The sequence below is a fragment of the Gasterosteus aculeatus genome, chromosome 13, assembly GCF_964276395.1.
Source record: "Gasterosteus aculeatus chromosome 13, fGasAcu3.hap1.1, whole genome shotgun sequence".
Classification (NCBI taxonomy): Eukaryota; Metazoa; Chordata; class Actinopteri; order Perciformes; family Gasterosteidae; genus Gasterosteus; species Gasterosteus aculeatus.
In genome coordinates, this window is record NC_135701.1 from 18,289,946 (window position 1) to 18,308,686 (window position 18,741).

At 41.3% G+C, this 18,741-nt stretch overlaps 3 protein-coding genes and 1 long non-coding RNA gene across 5 annotated transcripts; 3 read left to right on the forward strand and 1 right to left on the reverse strand.

Moving 5' to 3' along the window:
• Positions 1 to 17: 17 nt before the first annotated feature.
• anapc7 (anaphase promoting complex subunit 7) lies at positions 18 to 4,770 on the reverse strand. 2 transcript variants are annotated; one of them, XM_040196763.2, is made up of 11 exons: positions 4,516 to 4,770; positions 3,659 to 3,845; positions 3,307 to 3,426; positions 2,935 to 3,046; positions 2,578 to 2,731; positions 2,337 to 2,479; positions 2,006 to 2,123; positions 1,710 to 1,906; positions 1,402 to 1,626; positions 1,124 to 1,274; positions 18 to 1,002 (listed from the first exon to the last, which is right to left on the reverse strand). In XM_040196763.2, exons 1-11 carry the CDS (start codon positions 4,614 to 4,616, stop codon positions 813 to 815), a joined length of 1,698 nt encoding a protein of 565 aa, XP_040052697.1. In that variant the 5' UTR covers positions 4,617 to 4,770; the 3' UTR covers positions 18 to 812. The 2 variants fall into 2 exon arrangements, with proteins under 2 accessions (XP_040052697.1, XP_077943398.1); XM_078087272.1 differs by having other exon boundaries at positions 3,659 to 3,823; positions 4,516 to 4,750.
• A 989-nt stretch (positions 4,771 to 5,759) lies between these two features.
• On the forward strand, positions 5,760 to 10,817 carry LOC120831362 (ubiquitin-conjugating enzyme E2 G1). Its single transcript, XM_040196764.2, has 6 exons — positions 5,760 to 5,998; positions 7,973 to 8,075; positions 8,178 to 8,275; positions 8,468 to 8,646; positions 8,741 to 8,848; positions 8,923 to 10,817. Exons 1-5 carry the CDS (start codon positions 5,956 to 5,958, stop codon positions 8,825 to 8,827), a joined length of 510 nt encoding a protein of 169 aa, XP_040052698.1. The 5' UTR covers positions 5,760 to 5,955; the 3' UTR covers positions 8,828 to 8,848; positions 8,923 to 10,817.
• Positions 10,818 to 10,991: 174 nt separating this feature from the next.
• Positions 10,992 to 12,340, forward strand: LOC144386358 (uncharacterized). Its single transcript, XR_013452061.1, has 4 exons — positions 10,992 to 11,118; positions 11,213 to 11,244; positions 11,746 to 11,849; positions 12,230 to 12,340. It is a non-coding gene; the product is annotated as an uncharacterized LOC144386358 (long non-coding RNA).
• Positions 12,341 to 14,524: 2,184 nt separating this feature from the next.
• On the forward strand, positions 14,525 to 18,496 carry LOC120831363 (cell cycle checkpoint control protein RAD9B). Its single transcript, XM_078087273.1, has 6 exons — positions 14,525 to 14,749; positions 14,958 to 15,064; positions 16,020 to 16,084; positions 16,381 to 16,503; positions 17,763 to 17,922; positions 18,169 to 18,496. Exons 1-6 carry the CDS (start codon positions 14,656 to 14,658, stop codon positions 18,280 to 18,282), a joined length of 663 nt encoding a protein of 220 aa, XP_077943399.1. The 5' UTR covers positions 14,525 to 14,655; the 3' UTR covers positions 18,283 to 18,496.
• The last annotated feature ends 245 nt before the right edge of the window (positions 18,497 to 18,741 follow it).

Sequence of the window (18,741 nt, forward strand, 5' to 3'; positions counted from 1 at the left end):
ACTCCAGTCAAGCCAAGTGAGCATTTATCATTTTATTATACACTTTAAAAATATGTACAAAATACTATAGACATTAATCTTGAAGTAGTTAAGAAACATTGGAGTCAATGTCAGGTTATTTTCAACAACACACATACACACAAATAATGAAGCCTGTACATTCTTGTGACAATTCAAACGTAGATTATATATTAAAGAGCCGCAGAGATTATGATACACAGACACTTTTTCACAGATGTGAAGTTGTGGCACATTTAAAACCTTCAGTCTGATGAAAACCACAAAACAGAGTTTGAATCCTTGCCAGTCTGAGTTATGTGAAGAGTAAAATCTCCCATCACACCAACTGGTTCTGACATTTGCTTCGCCCTTTGTTTCCTATCCTCCAGTATACTGAACTGAACCCCAAATCCGTTTTTTCTCTCAATACAATGCTACTCACTTTGGAATGAGTACATTTAACATGAAATAGTACTTTGTAGTATCTGAGACCATAACTCCTTAATTGAGATGGCCAGCAAAGAAGTGTTGACCAAAAAGCCAAAGTAGAGTCGGTGATGTTAGCTAATATTTTGTACAAATATTAAGAAATCGAGGCATGGAAAAGCAGATCTTTATTTACTGTGGGGTTAAGTGTCTACTGCTGCTGTAAGGCTGCATCGGCATCTGTATGGACGAGCACACGAGGCTCAATTAGCCTCCCGGTGGAGTGATTAATAAGGTTGTCAGAATGTTGGGGGGGGGATAGATCCAGTGGCCACGTTGTGCTGCTGGGGGGGGGGTAGTGACTGTGCATCCTCCGGGGGCCGAGGTCACTGCATTCCAAACCACTGTTCCTGATCGGCCCACTGGGCCGCTTCGCTGTCGCTGCCCTCCAGGTCCCCGTCCTCTCCGCTGCCCTCCATGTCGTCACCGTCCAGCTCCACCGTGGCATCCGTGGGGCTCTCCTCCTTCTCCATCTTCTGCATGCCTTCCAGAGACTTCTGATCATTGGGATCCAGGCTGTGGACACGGAAAACAAGACGTAAACGCACACAAAAAAAAAAGAGGAAATCCTTATGCTGTGCTTGAGTTGGCAATTTATTCTCCAAGATAAATAATCAAACCAATAATCTGTGGTTACCTCAGCGCTATGCTGTACTGATCCATGGCTTCTTGGTAATCGTTGACAGCCACTAAGAAATCTCCCAGCATTCTGTGCAGGACACAATCACTCTGATTGGCCAGTGCGTTTCTGAGGAGCGCGATGCCTTCTTCATATTTCTGTTCCCGACCTTCACAAGAAAACAGGACATGGTCATTTTTACCTGCATGTCAATATTCACTCCGTGATACATTTAAGTTCTTGGGAACTGTGCCACTACTTAAGCGGATGTGTTCACTTGAAAAAGCTTTACATACTGAGCAGCTCCGCCTTCTTGACCACAGCCTTGGTGTAGTCAGGCCTCTGGGCCAGAGCTTTGTCCAGCAGGGTTTTGGCTTTCTCCTGAGTCACCGGGTCCTCCAGGCACACGGTGGCGAGGATGGTCAGAGTCTGCGCATTGGCCCCCAGAGTCTTATAGATGTTATTAGCCATTCCCATAGCCTCTCGTATCCCATTGGATGCCAGGTAACAGTCGATCAGACCTGTGAATGGATAGTTAGCAATGGGTTCAAAAGGTTAATGCGAGAGGAAGGTGAATGTATCAAATGTGAGAATACAAACGTGCCTTCGTAGCAGTCGAGTCTGCAAGGAGCCAAGCGCATGGCCTCCCTGAAATGGATGATGGCTTCTTGGACGCGACCCATGTTTCTTAGTGCCGCCCCCTTCAGGAGGAGAGCCTGCACACTGTTGCTGTTCAGCTGGATGGCCTTTGCTCCCAGGTAGAGGGCTCTGGAGTAACGCTTGCTATAAAAGCTGTGACAACTAAACAACAGACACAAAATCAGGAGGAACCCCCCAAAAAAACTAGGACAATGAAGCAGACAAAGAAAAACAAACAGAGTAACCGTGAGATAGTCTCACCCAGAGATCACCCAGGGTTCTGCATGCTGGTCTGAGATATTAAATAATCTTCCTCCCAGGACCTCAACATCCTCCAAGTGTCCTTCGCGGGCCATCAGGTAGCCATACACATCCATTCCTGCAACAGCAAACAATAGAACACATTTTACCGAGACAGGAAGGTGCATGTTTCCACGTCTTGTTTGGAGTTATGATATGGATGATATGGTGCAAGCAGACCTGACCCTGTAGCACAGATAATGATTGTGGAAATAAAATAGCCTTTACTTTACATAGTTTAGCAGTCATGGGCAGCTTGCGAAGAGAATCAGGCAATAAACTAGAAACACACCTTTGATGAGGTATGGGTCCAGCATCTGGGCTTGTTCAAATTTGAGGATGGCGTTCTTGGTGTCACCTGCCCTGAAGTAGACATCTGCCAGGCTCACCAGGAGGTCCACGTTGTCTCGCAGCAGAGACTTCTTCTCAAGGGAGCTGAGACAAGATGAGGGACGAACGAAGATGCATCAAATACTACAGGGGGAGGACAGTACATTTTGTCACTTTCTATAAAACATTACCACTTAGCTTACCAAATAGTGTTGATGGCTCTTTGATTGTCCCCAGCATGTATGAAGGCATAAGCTTTGATCCAAACAGAGAGCCAGTCCAGGTTGGGAATATTCTGGGTCACATCCATAGTCATGGACGCCACTTCAGCTCCTTTGACTGATAAAGAGAGAAGACCTATAGGCCGGGGGGGACAAGAATACAAGTTTATTCAAAAAGCAGCAATAGCATGTGTTACATCCAAGCAGAGATGATGTGGGCATGTGTGCATGCATGTAAGAGCAGATTTATCTAAACAAATTCTATAGATAGACTCGAGTAGGTACGCATGTCTCAGCGGGCTCAAATTTGGATGAAGGTGCCTCTGTGATCCTGCCTACCAATGATGGCATCCAGTGCAACAGGACATTGTCGGAGAACCTCTTTGTAGCTCGTCACTGCAGAACGCTCCTGACCCGCTTTCCTGTACAGGTTCGCTAGCATCATGTTGATCTGAGACAAGGAAGAACAGTCAAATCAGATCAACATCTCTCGAAGGAAAAAAAAAAACGAGAAAGCTTATTGACAGAAAAGTGGCAATTGTTTTTCTGATTTCTGATTATTGTCTCAGTATTATTGTCTAACTAGTACAGTTTTGCTCTGCTTTCATGTTGATCCCATGTGTGCACGCTGCTCCCTTCACACGCAGTGACTGATCTCTCAGGGCATGAAGAAAACCACAAACTACAAGAACTATGAGATGAGCAGCCCACCTTGGGGGTCCTTTGTCTGGATGGGATCCCGTCGAGCACAGCAATGGCATCTTTGTCCAGTTTCAAAATGGTGTAGCATTCAGCGATCTTGTACTTTACCTCAATTTCAGAGGGCAAACTCTAAAAAAAAAAAAAAACATACATCATTATAGTGATCAAATTCACCTTCATGCCAACGGAGTGGTATAGATATTAGGCCCTTGAAAGTGCACCATATTGTATGATACTATAATCCAAACCGAAAATAAAAGTAAATAGAATTGTTTAATCTCGCAGCCTGCAAGCATAATTTGGGTGGACACACAGAATCGTGTAGGTACATTTGAAAAAGTGTAGCCTTGGTCGAACCCACCTGGGCCTGTAAGTTAGATGCAGCTCCACCGGTAGAAGTACGAACTTTAGATGTTTTGCTGAGGACTTTCTTCTGTTGCAATGCCATGCTGTACTTGCAGGCAGCATTACGGTATTCCTTATCGTGGAAGATGGCATCGGCGTGGTAAACCAGCAACTGGTACTTCTGGGCCGGGGAGAAAAGCTCTCTTGGATGAAAAAGTTATAAATAACAAAGTAATTATAATCAGAGTTGACATAGAAAAACATGTCTCTGCTACACTACACAGATGCAATGATAATAGCACAGCGACATACATTATTTAATAAAATGATTTTAAAAAACTATATATATATATATATATATATATATATAGATAGATAGATAGATAGATAGATAGATAGATAGATAGATAGATATAGATAGAAGCCAAAACCAAACTGATGACGAACATTATCACATTTGGAAAAAAAAGACATGAAAACACTGTGACCGTACTATAACTTTAAAGCACAAAGCCACTGCATGAAAATCAGACACACAATATTTATAACGATAGTCCTTCTATTCACGAATATAACTGGCTATTAGCTGGAGGCATAATTAACTACAGGGGGGGCTTTGAATATGACTATTTCTTGGAAAACAATATATTGCACTCGTATTGAGGTGGTTAACGCTACCTGATAAGCGTATCTAGCGGGTATTTGTTTGCATTTATGAAAAGGAGCCGCGGCCACTTTACGGCTTCACTCATTAATGTCCGCTGTTGTTTGCTACTTCGCTTTGGGCTACAGCTGTCTCAGGATGAAAACACGATCCGATTCTGAAGAGGCACTCTTCAGGAAATAGACGCACCCTTATAGGACATTACTTACGGGTTGTTATTACTCATCGTCAGCAACAAACTGCTCAATATCCGGACGTTCGAGTGAAGGCCCGCGGCAGCCATGTCCCGTACATGATCTATCACATTCATTTTAGATTGATTTGAAGGCTTGCGTTAGGTTTCGGTCTCTAGTTAAAAGTTTGGGCTTGTAAACAGCTAACGCTAGCTAGCTAGTGATGTATTAAATATGGCGCCGATAACCCTTCCTTCCGCATAATGCTGCGTTAAGGCACCCTTCGCAAACTCGTACTTTCAACAATTACACTAGTCAATGTGACATATTGCGTCGTTAGCGAGCAGAAACGGATTTATATTATTTTGACTTTTAGAAATAAAACGAGAAATGTCATAACATGGAAATCAGTTTTTTATAGTTTCTTTATATAGTTGTGTTTAAATATTCTCTTCATTAAGTCCGGTTGGTGATGCATAGATATATCCGATTATTGTGAATGCCGCTTGCGTATTTGCTGCACCAAATCTATTTTATTTAGTAAATTATTGCGATGCTATTTATTTTCATTTTGATTTTGGTCAACAAAGCACACACTATTTCTGATTGCAGTAGTTAATATACAGGTGCATAAGGGTCCTTTTTTCATTAGCATTTTTTTGTCTTTTGTCTTGTTTGAAAATGGCTTTATGTTCATGCATTGAAGCCTTTTGATCCAAAAGGTGAACATTGTAAAATAGATTATATTGCTAATGTTCCACGGTATACTGCCATATGGAGGGATTTATATACATTGACAATTACATCACATTACATTACATTATTAATATGTGTTTATGTAATACTCCAGTTCCTAATAAACACATAGGCTTTATCTATTTTATAACACAATCTTACCAAGCATCGTTAGATCTAGGTTTAGGTTTAGGTATCAGCAAAAACAATCAAGAAACTTTTCAAATCGATAATTAGTGAGGTAACACAATGTAAGATATTTTACAAATAAGAAGATTTGAGCAGATCTGTAACTGTAACACATTATTTAGGGACAGATATTTTTACAAAAAAAATAAAAATAACCACAACGAAGATCCATCTAGTAAACAATAACAGATCTATCAGAAAGTCAGTATCATACACACCAGTTGGTCTGGATTTCACAAGACAGTAAAATGTTGGAATGTCACAACTGTCTCCACGAACTGAGCTGTAACGGTGCTGAAACACCAGTACCAGGAATCAGGACTATAAGGTTAGTGAAAGAAATGTTGCCTTTAACACACAGAAAAATTCACACTTAGCCGAGTGCACACGCGCATGCGCAGAGCCAAACGCAGCAGCTGAACCGTGTGTCAAAACACAGAGTGAAATCAGCAGCAGGCAACGCAACATCTCACCTCGATTTACGCTTTAGCTCCTTTATTTGGGGGGAAGTATTTGTTGACACAAAGTGGTTTTCATTTACATCTGCGTACCATGACCGAACAATCAGCATTACTTCTTCGAAAACAACTCGCAGGTAATATGAATAAAATATCGTAAGCAGATGTAACCGTTTTAAAGGCTACCTACTTAGCAGCTAACGCTAGCGGTTTTGTAGCTTCGCAAAGCTCTGTTTACGCCGTAGGAGTGAGCTCGTGAGCTAACCAAGCAACACAATGGGCTCCTTTATCGCTGCAGCCCAGCGTGTGGCTAAGCTACCTCGATTATTGGATCTCTAGGGGGGGAATAAACACGCATTTACAAGTTTACGGGGCTCAATAACAGCAACAATGAATCAAGAAGCCCACCTTGCTAGCGGGCTAGCATTAGTTCGACATTAGTTAGCGGACGGAACAAAGGAATAATCAATCCAGGGATTAATCTGCTCTGATGATTTACGTTGCTAATGCTAGCAGTGTGTATTCTATTCCGTATATAACTTACTGATATTACTGCACTTTATTGATTCTAATAGCAAAGTACCAACCGAGCTCTTTAACACTTTATATCTAACGTTTCTGACGTCAAATCGTGCGCAGACCGGACCGCCGGTTAGTGAGGATTCTCCTCCCGGTGTCACAGCTTCTGTCCTCCGGGTTTATTTTAAATATCAATATGAACGATGGTTCGTGGCAGCGGTGTTTTGTTAATGGCAGATGGGACATTGATATCAATACCCGTTATGTCCAGGTGCAGCTGTCAGTCCAGCTGTGTGTGTGTGTGTGTGTGTGTGTGTGTGTGTGTGTGTGTGTGTGTGTGTGTGTGTGTGTGTGTGTGTGTGTGTGTGTGTGTGTGTGTGTGTGTGTGTGTGTGTGTGTGTGTGTGTGTGAGTGAGTGAGTGAGTATACACATAGAAAATATATAAATATTCAATTGGCTCAACTGTAAAAACGGATAGGGTCATAAAACTGTAATGCAGCTTGAATAGAAAAAAATATTACGCATAACTTCACCCTTTGATGAGGCCCAACATCTCAGGCAGTGAGGCCTACGTCTTGTCACAAAATAAACATTATTTTCCCAGTTGTACATTGCCAAAGTAGCCCATTTTTGATGTAGTTAGAACTACTGTGACAACCTACTGTGCAGTCAGGATGTACCGACCGTGGACAGGATTCATGTTTTTCTGTAGTCCTGAATAACGGCATCCATCCATCCATCCATGAGCACCGCATCCACTGATTTAACATCCCATTCCATGGCTGATTGACTGTGGTTGCTCTGCGCGTGGGCTAATGAATCACAGACTTTGCAGGGGTTGGCTCAATTCAGTTCTTCGAGTCGGTGATTCACGGAATGGGTGACACATATTTTTGGAACCCACGGTTTGATCCGTTTACTCGTTGGAACTAGGCACAAAAAGTAATTGTTCTCTTAGTTCAATAATTATTCTGCAAAGAACTCTGAAGCCTGTGTATCTGCACTGAAGACTAAATCATAACAGAGGAATGCTTCAAGCAAAACAATCAACATCAGCACTGGGATTTTCTGTTGTTGTCATATAATAAATTATACCGTTTCTGGTTTAGAAAGTTGAAATGTAATGGTGTGAGTTGAAGGGGCTACCACATAACTTAATATTTATTGCAGCTTTTAACCTTTTTCATATCTTCTGATGTCAAACTTGACATCAGCTGCTTCACGTCACTTAACAAAAGGAAACAAACATGCAGCTCACCTCAGATGTATTTGCCTTCCATCACATGCAGCTTTCATGATTTCAGCACGGATTCATTATGGCATTATCTGCATTGTCATTGTTCTCGAAAGGTGTTTACTGTGTGCCATTTCCTGCAGCAACTATATTTTGTTCTTGTGTTAAAGCCAATTCATTCTTCGTTCTGCGGCAAAGAAGAAAAAAAAGTTATCTTACCATGGGTGTTTTTATTGCCACATAAGCTCAATCACGGGCATGTGGTACTTTGTACTGTTTTTTTATTTTATTTTCATTTCCAGTTCATTGTACTTAAAAGAACAAACAAACACGTTTTTTGCCCTTTTCTTTTTCCAGAGCTCAACAAGAACCCCGTAGAGGGCTTTTCAGCTGGTCTGATAGATGATGATGACATTTATAAATGGGAAGTTGTGATCATTGGTCCACAAGATACCCTTTTGTAAGTGAGCTCATTTTTGCACAATCATGTCTTTGGTTGAGAAATCTATGAATTTCTATTTTAAATGCAGCATTTCTCATTGCTCTGTTCTTTCTATTGCAGTGAGGGAGGATTTTTCAAAGCGTACCTAACTTTTCCCTATGATTATCCACTACGGCCTCCAAAGATGAAGTTCATCACCGAAATCTGGCACCCAAATGGTAAACAACGGTTTACTTCTAATTTCAATGAGTTGGTCTAGTCAATTCAAAGAAACTTTCAGATTTTTATTGGATCGATATAAAGGCTTTTGTGATTACAGCAGAACTGTGATCCAAATTTTGAGTTTAATTAAAACAATTAAGATCCTACTGTTTTGGCTGCAATTAAATCCATGTTCTCATTCGTCACAGTTGCAAAGAACGGAGATGTTTGCATCTCAATCCTGCACGAGCCCGGAGAAGACAAGTTTGGTTATGAAAAGCCAGAGGAGCGCTGGCTTCCCATCCACACGGTAGAGACAATCATGATTAGTGTTATCTCCATGCTGGCAGACCCCAACAGCGACTCCCCAGCTAACGTGGATGCGGCAGTGAGTTCCACTATTTATGCCCTGACACAAAAAACACCTTATTTTCCGTCATGTTATCCTGCTCGAAAACACAAATCTGATGTTGCTCCCACAGAAAGAGTGGAGGGAGGATCCTAACGGGGAATTCAAGAGGAAGGTGGCTCGCTGCGTAAGAAAAAGTCAAGAGATGGCTTTCGATTAGGAGTCAGTTGTAAATTCCAGGGTAAGTAAAGTGAGTTGTCTTGTTATTTGTGAGACCACTTACTAGAAGTAATAGAAATGTTCTTTTTTTTCCAGTTAAAGGAAATGCCTTTAGAGGGAAGATTTCAGCAAAAGGCTTTTGCACCCCTTGTTTTGCCAGTCAAAGGAATCTGTTGGCCTCAACCACGTTTCTGTGAACGGTTGTCGTTTTCCACAAGTTGAGCCAATTTGAGAACCGTACCAGCGAAATTAACCCGTTTCCTCCCTGGAATTGTATATTTAATTTTATTTATTTTGAAAAAATTAATGATGTAAGATATGTCACTACTGTAAATGAACTTGCTTTTTTTTATCTGCTGCTGAACAGTTTCTACTTTATACCAGGTTTCTTATGCAATTTAGTGGTGAAGATTGTGTAAAACGAAACAGCTGTTACCGTTGGGTCATCACTTGTCCTCCCGACTGAACACCAGATTAATGTCAGCCCAACAAATCTCTGTCGATAACATGTGAATATGTTCAACACTGTCATTTAATCACTGCTGCCTTTTGTTGGCTTCACCTCCTCAGAGTCCGCTTGTTGTTTAGAGGGACAGGTTGAGAACTCTTAGAGCGTTTTTCATACAGTATTTATATTCTGAGAAGAGACCTTCTGCTAGCATTTCCTCATCATGCTGATGCACGTCTAAGAGATATAAAACCACGACTCCCAAATCTGCATGATCCCCTCAAACAGCGCTGTCGTGTTTTGTCGCTATCTGTAGATGTAAATGGAATGGCCTACTGGATGATATAAGAGTGGTGGCTTTATAACATATTGACTGGTGCATGCGTAGCTAATGGTAACAGAAGGTTTGTGCCAACTTCTCAGGATGAAACCATTCTACTAAATTAGGGTCTTGATTAGCAGTCGGTACTGTAAACCTCTAATGTTCCTGAGCCTTTCCTTTAAACAAGTGGCCCTCGTGGTCAATGGCGATATCTATTAATCATCACCCAGTCTGGTGTCTTTTCACAACGTCAATATAAATCACGAATGACCAAAATCAGCCCACGTGTGTAATGGATCACCGGCATCTGAGCGCAGCTAAATTTAAACGGTTAATTAATTTGACGGGGATTATGGTCGTTAGAGGTCTTCGTCTCTAAACATGTTTATTTCGGGGCGCCATGGTAGAGTTGGGCCATCCGTTCTTACATTCGGCTTTTGATCACTGTCTAAAGGAGGCTGTATGTCACAGGACTGTGGGTAGATTGTTGAGTAAAGCTTTTTAATTCTATGATCGTCTTGAGTTCTGATTGTTTCAAACCTAGATAATATTTATCACCCATTACTTAATGATTGAATTTGGGTTGGAATTCTTGATAGAGACTTGAAGTGGACTCGCCAGTTAGTAGAGTATAAATAAGTGTTCTGATGAAAAAACGAACACAATCCTGCATCTAGGTTTTATTTTTTGATAAATAATACACACCGTCGTGTTTGGGTGGAGTCTGGAAACCATCTGCTTAATTTGTTCACTTTCCTCGGTGGTGTTGCTGACCGTTAAAGCCATTATGACATCTATTCTGAATTATGTTATACATGATTATGGTCTGTGACTGACATTGAAAAATGGCTAACCATCTTTTGGCGCATGCAATCAGGTTCGAAGGAGTCGGGTACGTTTCGATACGATACCATTTGTTAGTACATTCTGGGTGAATGTGATGTGTACAGTTAGTAGGTGTCTGTAGACTTTATGATCACATGACTGCTGTTGACATTACCTTTAAAGTCAGAATTTTCTAACCTACCATGACCTCCTCTGACCGGTGTTCACTGTATTTGCACAGATTCGGTGCGTTTGAAATGTCATGAAGCAATACGCTCTGAAAATGGTGTGTCCAGGTAATCCACCCTAACGCCATTATTTGGTTGTTTTTTTCCTCATTTTTTGTGTCAATGCAATGTATATTGGACATGATGCTCAATAAAGTGTGTAAACCGATTGGCCTGTCATTTAATTTGTTTTATATTTTAAATGAGAACACACTGGGTTCAAGTATCTGTTCTGCTCTGTAATTGGAACCCGGGGAACGGTGTCAGATTTCAGGGCTGGTTTTATTTCACACTCAAGAGGCTACAAAGCACACTGAGTGGATAAAAGAGATGCGAGCAACCTCTCCGACTAATCACCGGGAAATATTGGGATTGTAAGTAAAGATGAGAAAGCGGGTGACATTTGTTGAGCAGCTGGAAAAAGAAACCCTGTTAAAAAATGCAAGTGGCCTGTCATACATCTGTATGAGGTAAGACCACACTGAGTTTTAGTTCTCTAATGGGTGAATACATTTTTTTATTTCATTTTTTTTATTGTAAGATTATTTTTTACTATCTTTTAAGCTCTGCAGAGTCTGACCAGAGAAGCACAGAGGGTGAGTCACATATTCCCCTTTAAATGCTATGGTTTATTCACATGAATAAAATTACAAAGGAATTACAGAATTACAAAATGGAAAAGTTTATAGAAAGTTATTTATTTCTATTTGGTGACTGTGAGTAATATTATGCTTTAATTATTTCCGGCGGTAAAAAACAACAAAACTAGCTTTTCATTTGTCCAATCTAAGGTAATGCATTGCTTTCTTCTTCAATAAGAATACTAACTGAGAAAATTAGTATCAAAGAATCACTTAAAAGCTATTTTATATTATTGAACATGTATAAATACTGTTTGGTAATTTATAGCAAATCATATTTTAGTTGATTTGCTTCCAGTAACACACTCCAAATGTTACAGTATGTATGTGCTATATTGCTCAATGGTCATTTACATCACAGTAACAAAGAGCCCATCAACCAAGAAACTTAAAGAAAAATATAAGACTTAAATAATTTTCAGAACAAAAAAGTCTGCTGCACATTGTCTTTGTCAGCCTCTCAAAGTCTTCCTATCCAGCAAGTGAGAGAGATGTACAGAAGCCAGCACATGAAGACAATACTCATTCCCAAATCTATGATGTCTGCACCATTCTTACAGGTAACTCCACAACACTGAAACATAGGCTGAAGTTTCTTTCTTTTCTTTTGGTATTTGCCTTTTCGTTGAGGGCTTTGAGCTGGTTAGAATGAAGTCAATGTGATATTACTGAGGATTACTGTTGTTCTACGACTTATAATCCGATCGGGTCTGGTTTCTGTCTCAGCATCCTGCCCTCACAGCTGGGCATAGACGCTGCCTCTGCAGTATAGCAAATATTTACAGTACAGCGCAGATGAGGCAGCAGATGAAGCAGCGCTATCTCAACGTGCTGCACAAATGTGTGCAACCAGGTGTGTCTAAATGTCTCTGGAACACAAACTTTGACCACAAACATTCATCTGATGTTGTTTTTTTGTTTTTTTTGTTGCATTTCCCAGGTCCGAATCCCACTTGCAGAAGGAGGTTTGGGATTCAACAGCTTAGAGACGATAGTACACTCACAAAGGGTGCAGAGACGGATGTGGCGAGGGCAAAGCCTCGAGCACAGAGGAAAAGCAGAAGCAGCAGCTTGGCTCATTCTGATGTCATACTTCCAAAAATAATGAACTGATGACCAGAATGATTTCACTAGAGTGCATTAATGACCGAATAGTGAGCCTTTATGTTGCTCTCAGAATCAATACCTACAGTCTTATTTCTACACAATTTCAAAAATGACATTAAGCATCTCTAATAAAGACCTGTTTGCAGCCTTATTATATATATAACATATTAACAGATGTGTTTTGGAACAAAACAAAGGCATAGGCACCACCACATATAAAGCTGCAGTTTCGTATTTAGATGTTGTTCATTTAGTTGAATCGGGATTTGTTGTTTTTCATAAAGCGTACTTGTATTCTTAATCATACTTTTATCAAAAACATGTGAATTAATATTGTGTACCCCTGAGTTCTGACTTTATATGTGCTTTTCTATATTTTATTTCAATAACTCTTTTGTAGTTATACTGTAACCACTCAAAGTCTGTATAGTCTGTTTGAGCTACTTCTGTGAAATAAAGCAAGTATGTAAGTTACTATAAATACCTTAAGATTTTTCTATCAGTGTATAAAGTGATTCCACCTGGATAAACGTTTTGGAGGGGCCTCTTGAAGCCTTTCCAACCCTCATATGGCCGCTACCGCCTCCTAGCTTAACCAATTAGCATACTTCCGGTTAGCATCGTCTTCCCGCGCTGACGGTTAGACGGCGTCTCGTGAGGCGCTGAACCGACCACGACGTCAGCGGTAAACGTGACATCGGATATCAGCAGATATGAACTGCATTCTCGAGGGAAGTGCTGTAAAAGGTAGAAAAGGCGAGCGTTGTAAATGTTGTGTTTAAGAATTAATAAAATGTTGTATGCGTTAGTTGCTCGGGAGAGAACCCGTGAAACATAACGTTAAGTTGTGAATAAAACCTGCGATAGCTCGGTAATGTCACGTTAGCCTAACTTAGCTTCTAACAAGCTAGCCAATTTACCCACTATTAATGGGAGTGAGGAAGTTGACCCAGTTATTATTGTAGAAAAAAAGCTAACGTTAGGTGTCTTTGCAACCAGTGACGTTATATTGTTAAACCATAAACTCCGGTGACGCTTCGTTGTGTTGCAGCGTTTGGAAAGGCCATTCACGCCCTGTCACGCATTGGAGATGAACTGTGGTTGGATCCCATGGTGAGAGGGGTGAGCAGCACCTAGTAGGGAAACACTGTCCTCTTAACTTTATGCTAAAATTATGTTCCCGATCTACCAAGAGAGTAGCAAGAAATATTGACTAATTGGTGTTTCTTTCCCCCTCCTCAGTTATATTTAAAATAAAATTCATGTTTTTTTTTTAAACAGGCCTCCATATTGGTCTCTTGAGCATTGTTCCTCCAGTCTCCCTACAGCCGATTCACTCAATATATTCTCTCTCTTTCTCTGTGTTTTGTTTTAAAGCTGGCATTGAGATCGGTGAATTCGGCTCATTCTGCGTACGCCTGCTTCCTCTTCTCGCCTCTCTTCTTCCAGCTCTACAGCTTGGGATCAGTATCAGAGCAGGACCCTGAAAGCATCCATTGTAAACTGTTAATAAAGGTGCATTTGTGATGGTAGATAGTAGAGAGCTTTCAGGATATTAGAAATAGTAGTTGAATTAATAATATATTCCCTTCAGGTCTTTATAATTAACAAATGTTATAATGGCAATCTCTATGTGTTTATGTTTTGAAGTCACTTCTATCTCTTTTCCGGTGTTTGGCCTCGATTGAGCGCAACGTGGAGCGATGTCAGATATCGATCAGCACCTCGAATGACCGAGTGGTGATCCAGTTTTTCTGCAGGCATGGTACTAAACATTGAATTATAATATATAATAAATATATAATTTTATAATATATAATATAAGATAGCTTGATTGTAAAGGCTTTTATCTTTTTATCCATTTTGATGGACGTTGAAAATCTATTTTTTCTTTACCGTGTTTAGAATGAGCTCCTTGCTGCAGGCCCGTCATTACACATTATCTACACTTGGTGGCAGTGTGCTGTACATTTCTTGTTTCTGCTCCTTTGATAGGCATCACTAAGACCTACAACCTATGTTTCCAGGAAAGCGAAGCCCTGCAGGCCGTGTTTGCCTCACACCTCTGTCCCAATGTGATAAAAGCTCCTGCCAGGTTAGCAGCCCAGTAGTCTGCTATCCAGTCACAACCTCAACTTTCTATTAAAGTATCACCCACCAGCCGCACAGTGTTTACATGAGGCTCTCTGCTCGCTTTGGTTGATTCTGTGTAGGTTTGCGTTCGCTTTCACTTTTTTCCTCTGCAGGCTTCTTGGTGACATGGTGATGCATTTCCCAGTGTCCCAGGAGGAAATCACTCTGTCCATGAGTCCCCTGAGAGTCGGCCTGAGAAATTACTATGAGGGGGGAAACGGTGAGATAGTGTCTCGCTGTGATTTGGCCCAGGCCAACGATAATACTGTGTGTGAAAGATGCGTTAAAAGAGTCTCTGTTTCCAGCTTTCAGAATGACAGTTGACAACATAACTTTATAATGGAAATGCTGACAATGTAATTCTTCAACAAACACAAAATATGTTGTATGTCCAGATTCTGTTTGACTTTGATGTTGCGCTGTTCTAGATCTCATGAAGAATATGTACACAGAGATGTCCTTACACCCAGACGAGTTTGACTACTTTCAGATCGGAGTAGAGTCGGAAATAACCTTCTGTCTGAAAGAGTTACGGGTGAGAACATTTATCTTTGGAGGCTCGCTTTATCCCCTCACATGAAAATATTGTGTGTGTGCTCGCATGCACGTGTGCGAGCATACAGAGTAAGTTGTGTAACCGGCTCCTGGAGTATTTTATGTCTTAGAGGTCATGTTTATGGTCCTGTAATTTGGATAGTTCAGTGACGTTAATACTGGTTCCTGTCTCTACATTTTCACCTGGTAAACTTTCCCCTCAGTTTTGTATCTTAACAGCCAAAACAGTGTGAGGCTGATAGTTATACATTTTATACAGCCAGATAAACAAAACAATTTAAGTTATGAGTTGTAGACGATGTAAGGGTTTATTGTGAAATGTGTAACTATTAAGCCGCAGAGGAATGTCTGAATTTTAATAGCTGGCTCAACTTCTGTTAATCTTAAACAGTTTATATTTTGAGTAAGTAAAACATTAGATCCTAGAGAAATGAGAACGATGTTATTTCCAGAATAGTGTGCTCAGTAAGCCAAGGGATTTGCTACAGTGTCTGAATGAACACACCCTAATTTAAATAGCATTCTTCTGTACTGGCTTGAAAAACAAACTAAATGGACTTAGTTTGGCCAATTGGATAAACACCCTCCCTTGTGTTAGTACACCTAATGAGACTTGACCTGCATTAACACCCGAAGCTCGTGTCCCCAATGTCTTGGAATGTTCCTCGGACACCCCGCTGTGAGGCTCCTCATTACCCGGCCTACGCGTTTCGAAGCATTAAAGGCCAGGCTCCAAGTTCTTGTCGGCCTATGTTTACTCTCCATTTATTGTTTCCTTCAGCCTGTTTATTGTACACATGCCATAACGCTATTCTCAAGCTCATAAGCAGTTACAGTAAAGTCAAGGATGACGTATGTATGTGTGTGTCTCTGCATGTGTCTGTTTTTGGCAGTAGAATCACTGCTTTTTTTCCCTTTTGATTTTTCTTTTTAAGGGTTTACTGTCCTTCGCAGAATCACTTTCTCTTCCTGTATCCGTCCACTTTGGTGCCGCTGGAAAGTAAGTCTGTTTGTCATTTCTTCCATTGGGAATTTGTATATCTCAAGTTGCAGGGTCCAACGTCAGTGTGCATGGTGCTGTACAGACACGCTGTACTGACCGTGTAATTAACACCAGACACTGTGAGAAGGATGTGAACTATTTTGTCCGTGGCGTCTGAGCCGTTTTACCAGGCGACAAGTTGTGGTGAGCTTTTCTGGTGAAACAGTGATTTCTGCAGTTGATTGTGAGAGCACAGATTACGTAGTTGGATTTCGGTCTCTATTAGAGATTTGTGTCATTGTGGTTGTTTGCAGGCCTGTGTGCTTCTCTGTGGAGGACCTCGTCCTAGAGGCTGCTGTGGTGCTGGCTACTCTGGTCGACTCTGAAAGCAGGGGCCCCTCTCAGCCTACGAAGACACTGGCCCCTACAACACCCAGGTAAGAAACACTTGTCAATCCCGCCTGCTTTCAGTACAAATGAAACAATTTATATTCATTCACTTGTTCATTTAACCAGATGGCATCACAACTGAAGTGTCGTAGGCCCAGTTTCTCAGATCTGCTTTGACAGCGTATTCCTTAGTATGATCGAGTCTTCTCACGTGGCTCTAACCGGAACTTCTCTCCTGGTACTCAGTCATCCTGCCCTCATTGTGCTGTTTAACTTCACTAAGGGGGCGTAGTATTACAGCAGACAGCCTTGTGTCTTTAATGGAGATAAATAGGGCAAGTGCAGGACATGTTAGGTTAGAACCCTGCCAGTGGGCCAGTCTTTAATCCTCTCATCTCCACTGTTTCGAGTCTGCGTGGCCGCTCTACCAGTGTCAGTGTCCTGCCCTTCTGACGCTCTGTTGGGCTTTGGGCTCTGGATAGATTGTGTGCACTGCTGGGAGTCTGCAGAGACATGACCCAATGAGGTATTCAACGGAAACATTCCCCTAATGCTTTGTTTTGCTATGAGTCATACAGGCAAGGAAATGATATGTGATATGTGTGAGATGCTTGTTATAAAATGTGTTTGCCTTCTGCTTCGGGCCTGAAAGACTATTCAAAGAATAACTGAAAGAATTGTTAAAACCAGCCCTCGCTCTTCTTCCTGCCGATCTCCTGTGTATACGTCTTGCCTGGTTGCTTCGCTGGAGGTTGATGACACGTACTGTGGTTACATGCAAAGGGGTTAGTTACCGGGCTTAAAGCCACTGTCAGTATCCAGACAGACAGCAACAGATCCAGAGCACACAATGTTCTCCAACACAGTCAATGATAGTAGCAGGTTAGGAATATTTGTTATGCTATTTGACTCTTTTCGTGTTAAAGAATAACTGAATATTGTGATTATTCAGTGTGGCTGTGGCAAAAACATTATTTGAATTTTCTCCATCTTGGTCCCAATCTTATTGCCAAAGAAGCCTCTACTCCTTCTTAATTTCCAAATAGAGTTCCTTCAGATCTGTCGTCTCATCCTCCACCCATTTGCTCTTGAGCTGCTCCTTTAGCACTTAATTCAGAGCCTTATGGCCCAACTGGTTTCACTGAGACAAGATGTTGTCTGCACAGCTAAATAGTTGCTAGAAAACATGGCGCTGGACACCACAAAAACAAACAGTGACAAACACAAGACTATCTTCACCAGCATAGGAACTGATTATTAGGTAGAGATTGACACAGATAACTGTGTGTTTGTGCTTTGTGCTCAGGTGTGTCGCTGCTGCTCTTCCTGCAGCTTCATGTGAGGCCGACAGCAGAAAGCCTCAGGACCTTCCTGCTGCGATGGAGCTGATCGCATCCAGCCAGGGAAGCCCAATAATCTACCCACTTGCTGCAGCCGATGACGCCACGACACCTGCTTCCTCCGCGGTAACAAGAGCTTCCTGTGGGTTTCTGGTTATTTACTTGAGGACTGGCGTCTGCTTGTTCTCGGAGGCTGCCAGGTTTTACAGTTGACAGCATGGGTGTGATTTAAGGGTTTTACTTTGACCTTTACTGGAAAGATACTTCCTGAATGGCACCTGGTATTGGTCCTCTGAATCTTGTTTTTTTAATTTAAAAAAACCCAATTCATTTCTGACACGTAAATTTGCTTACGTTGTTATTTCCTTTTAGATCTGCTCGCTCCTGTTCAGGGCCTTGTCGTCTGAGCAGGAAGATGACGCATGTGCTGTTCTAGCATTTTACAGTGACGAAGAGGAAGACTACACTAATAGCCCTATAATCTGAGAACAGCTGTTACACAAGACTTCCTTCCCCGCCTCAGGTTTTTGCAACATATATTTAAAGAGCATTTCTTTGTAATTTATGGCATTTAAATGAGATTTGTTGCTTAGTTTGTGTGTTTTTTCACAAGCAAGTGTTAGTTTCCCTATAATCTTTATTTTGAAATTTGAGGGGACATTTATCATTTGTTCAGGTGGAGAAATATATTTAATTCCTATGTGTGGAATGTTTTTTGTAGCATGCAAGGGTAGAAAAAGAACATGGTGTCTGTACTTCAGCTTGAAGATGCCCCACCCGTCTGTTGATGGTACCTGGTAGTATTGCCTGACATTTGAGGAATGTGGAGTTCTCACACAAACACAAAGAGTACAAGGTGTCCTAAAGAATAACATGTTCTGGCCCACTGACTGAGTTTAGTGAGGTAAAGACACTAGAGACATAACCGCAGTGAATCCAAAGGGA

Bases quoted from the DNA above. Each gene is read 5' to 3' on its own strand.
- anapc7 (XM_040196763.2), bottom strand. From the start codon at position 4,616: ATGAATGTGATAGATCATGTACGGGACATGGCTGCCGCGGGCCTTCAC. The intron at 3,846-4,515 runs GTAAGTAATGTC...TTTTCATCCAAG, and splicing joins ACGATGAGTAATAACAACCC to AGAGCTTTTCTCCCCGGCCC. The intron at 2,732-2,934 runs GTAGGCAGGATC...CCCGGCCTATAG, and splicing joins TGCACTGGATGCCATCATTG to GTCTTCTCTCTTTATCAGTC.
- LOC120831362 (XM_040196764.2), top strand. From the start codon at position 5,956: ATGACCGAACAATCAGCATTACTTCTTCGAAAACAACTCGCAG. The intron at 8,276-8,467 runs GTAAACAACGGT...CATTCGTCACAG, and splicing joins CGAAATCTGGCACCCAAATG to TTGCAAAGAACGGAGATGTT. The intron at 8,647-8,740 runs GTGAGTTCCACT...TTGCTCCCACAG, and splicing joins CAGCTAACGTGGATGCGGCA to AAAGAGTGGAGGGAGGATCC.
- LOC120831363 (XM_078087273.1), top strand. From the start codon at position 14,656: ATGGTGATGCATTTCCCAGTGTCCCAGGAGGAAATCACTCTGTCCATG. The intron at 14,750-14,957 runs GTGAGATAGTGT...GCGCTGTTCTAG, and splicing joins TTACTATGAGGGGGGAAACG to ATCTCATGAAGAATATGTAC. The intron at 16,085-16,380 runs GTAAGTCTGTTT...GGTTGTTTGCAG, and splicing joins CACTTTGGTGCCGCTGGAAA to GCCTGTGTGCTTCTCTGTGG.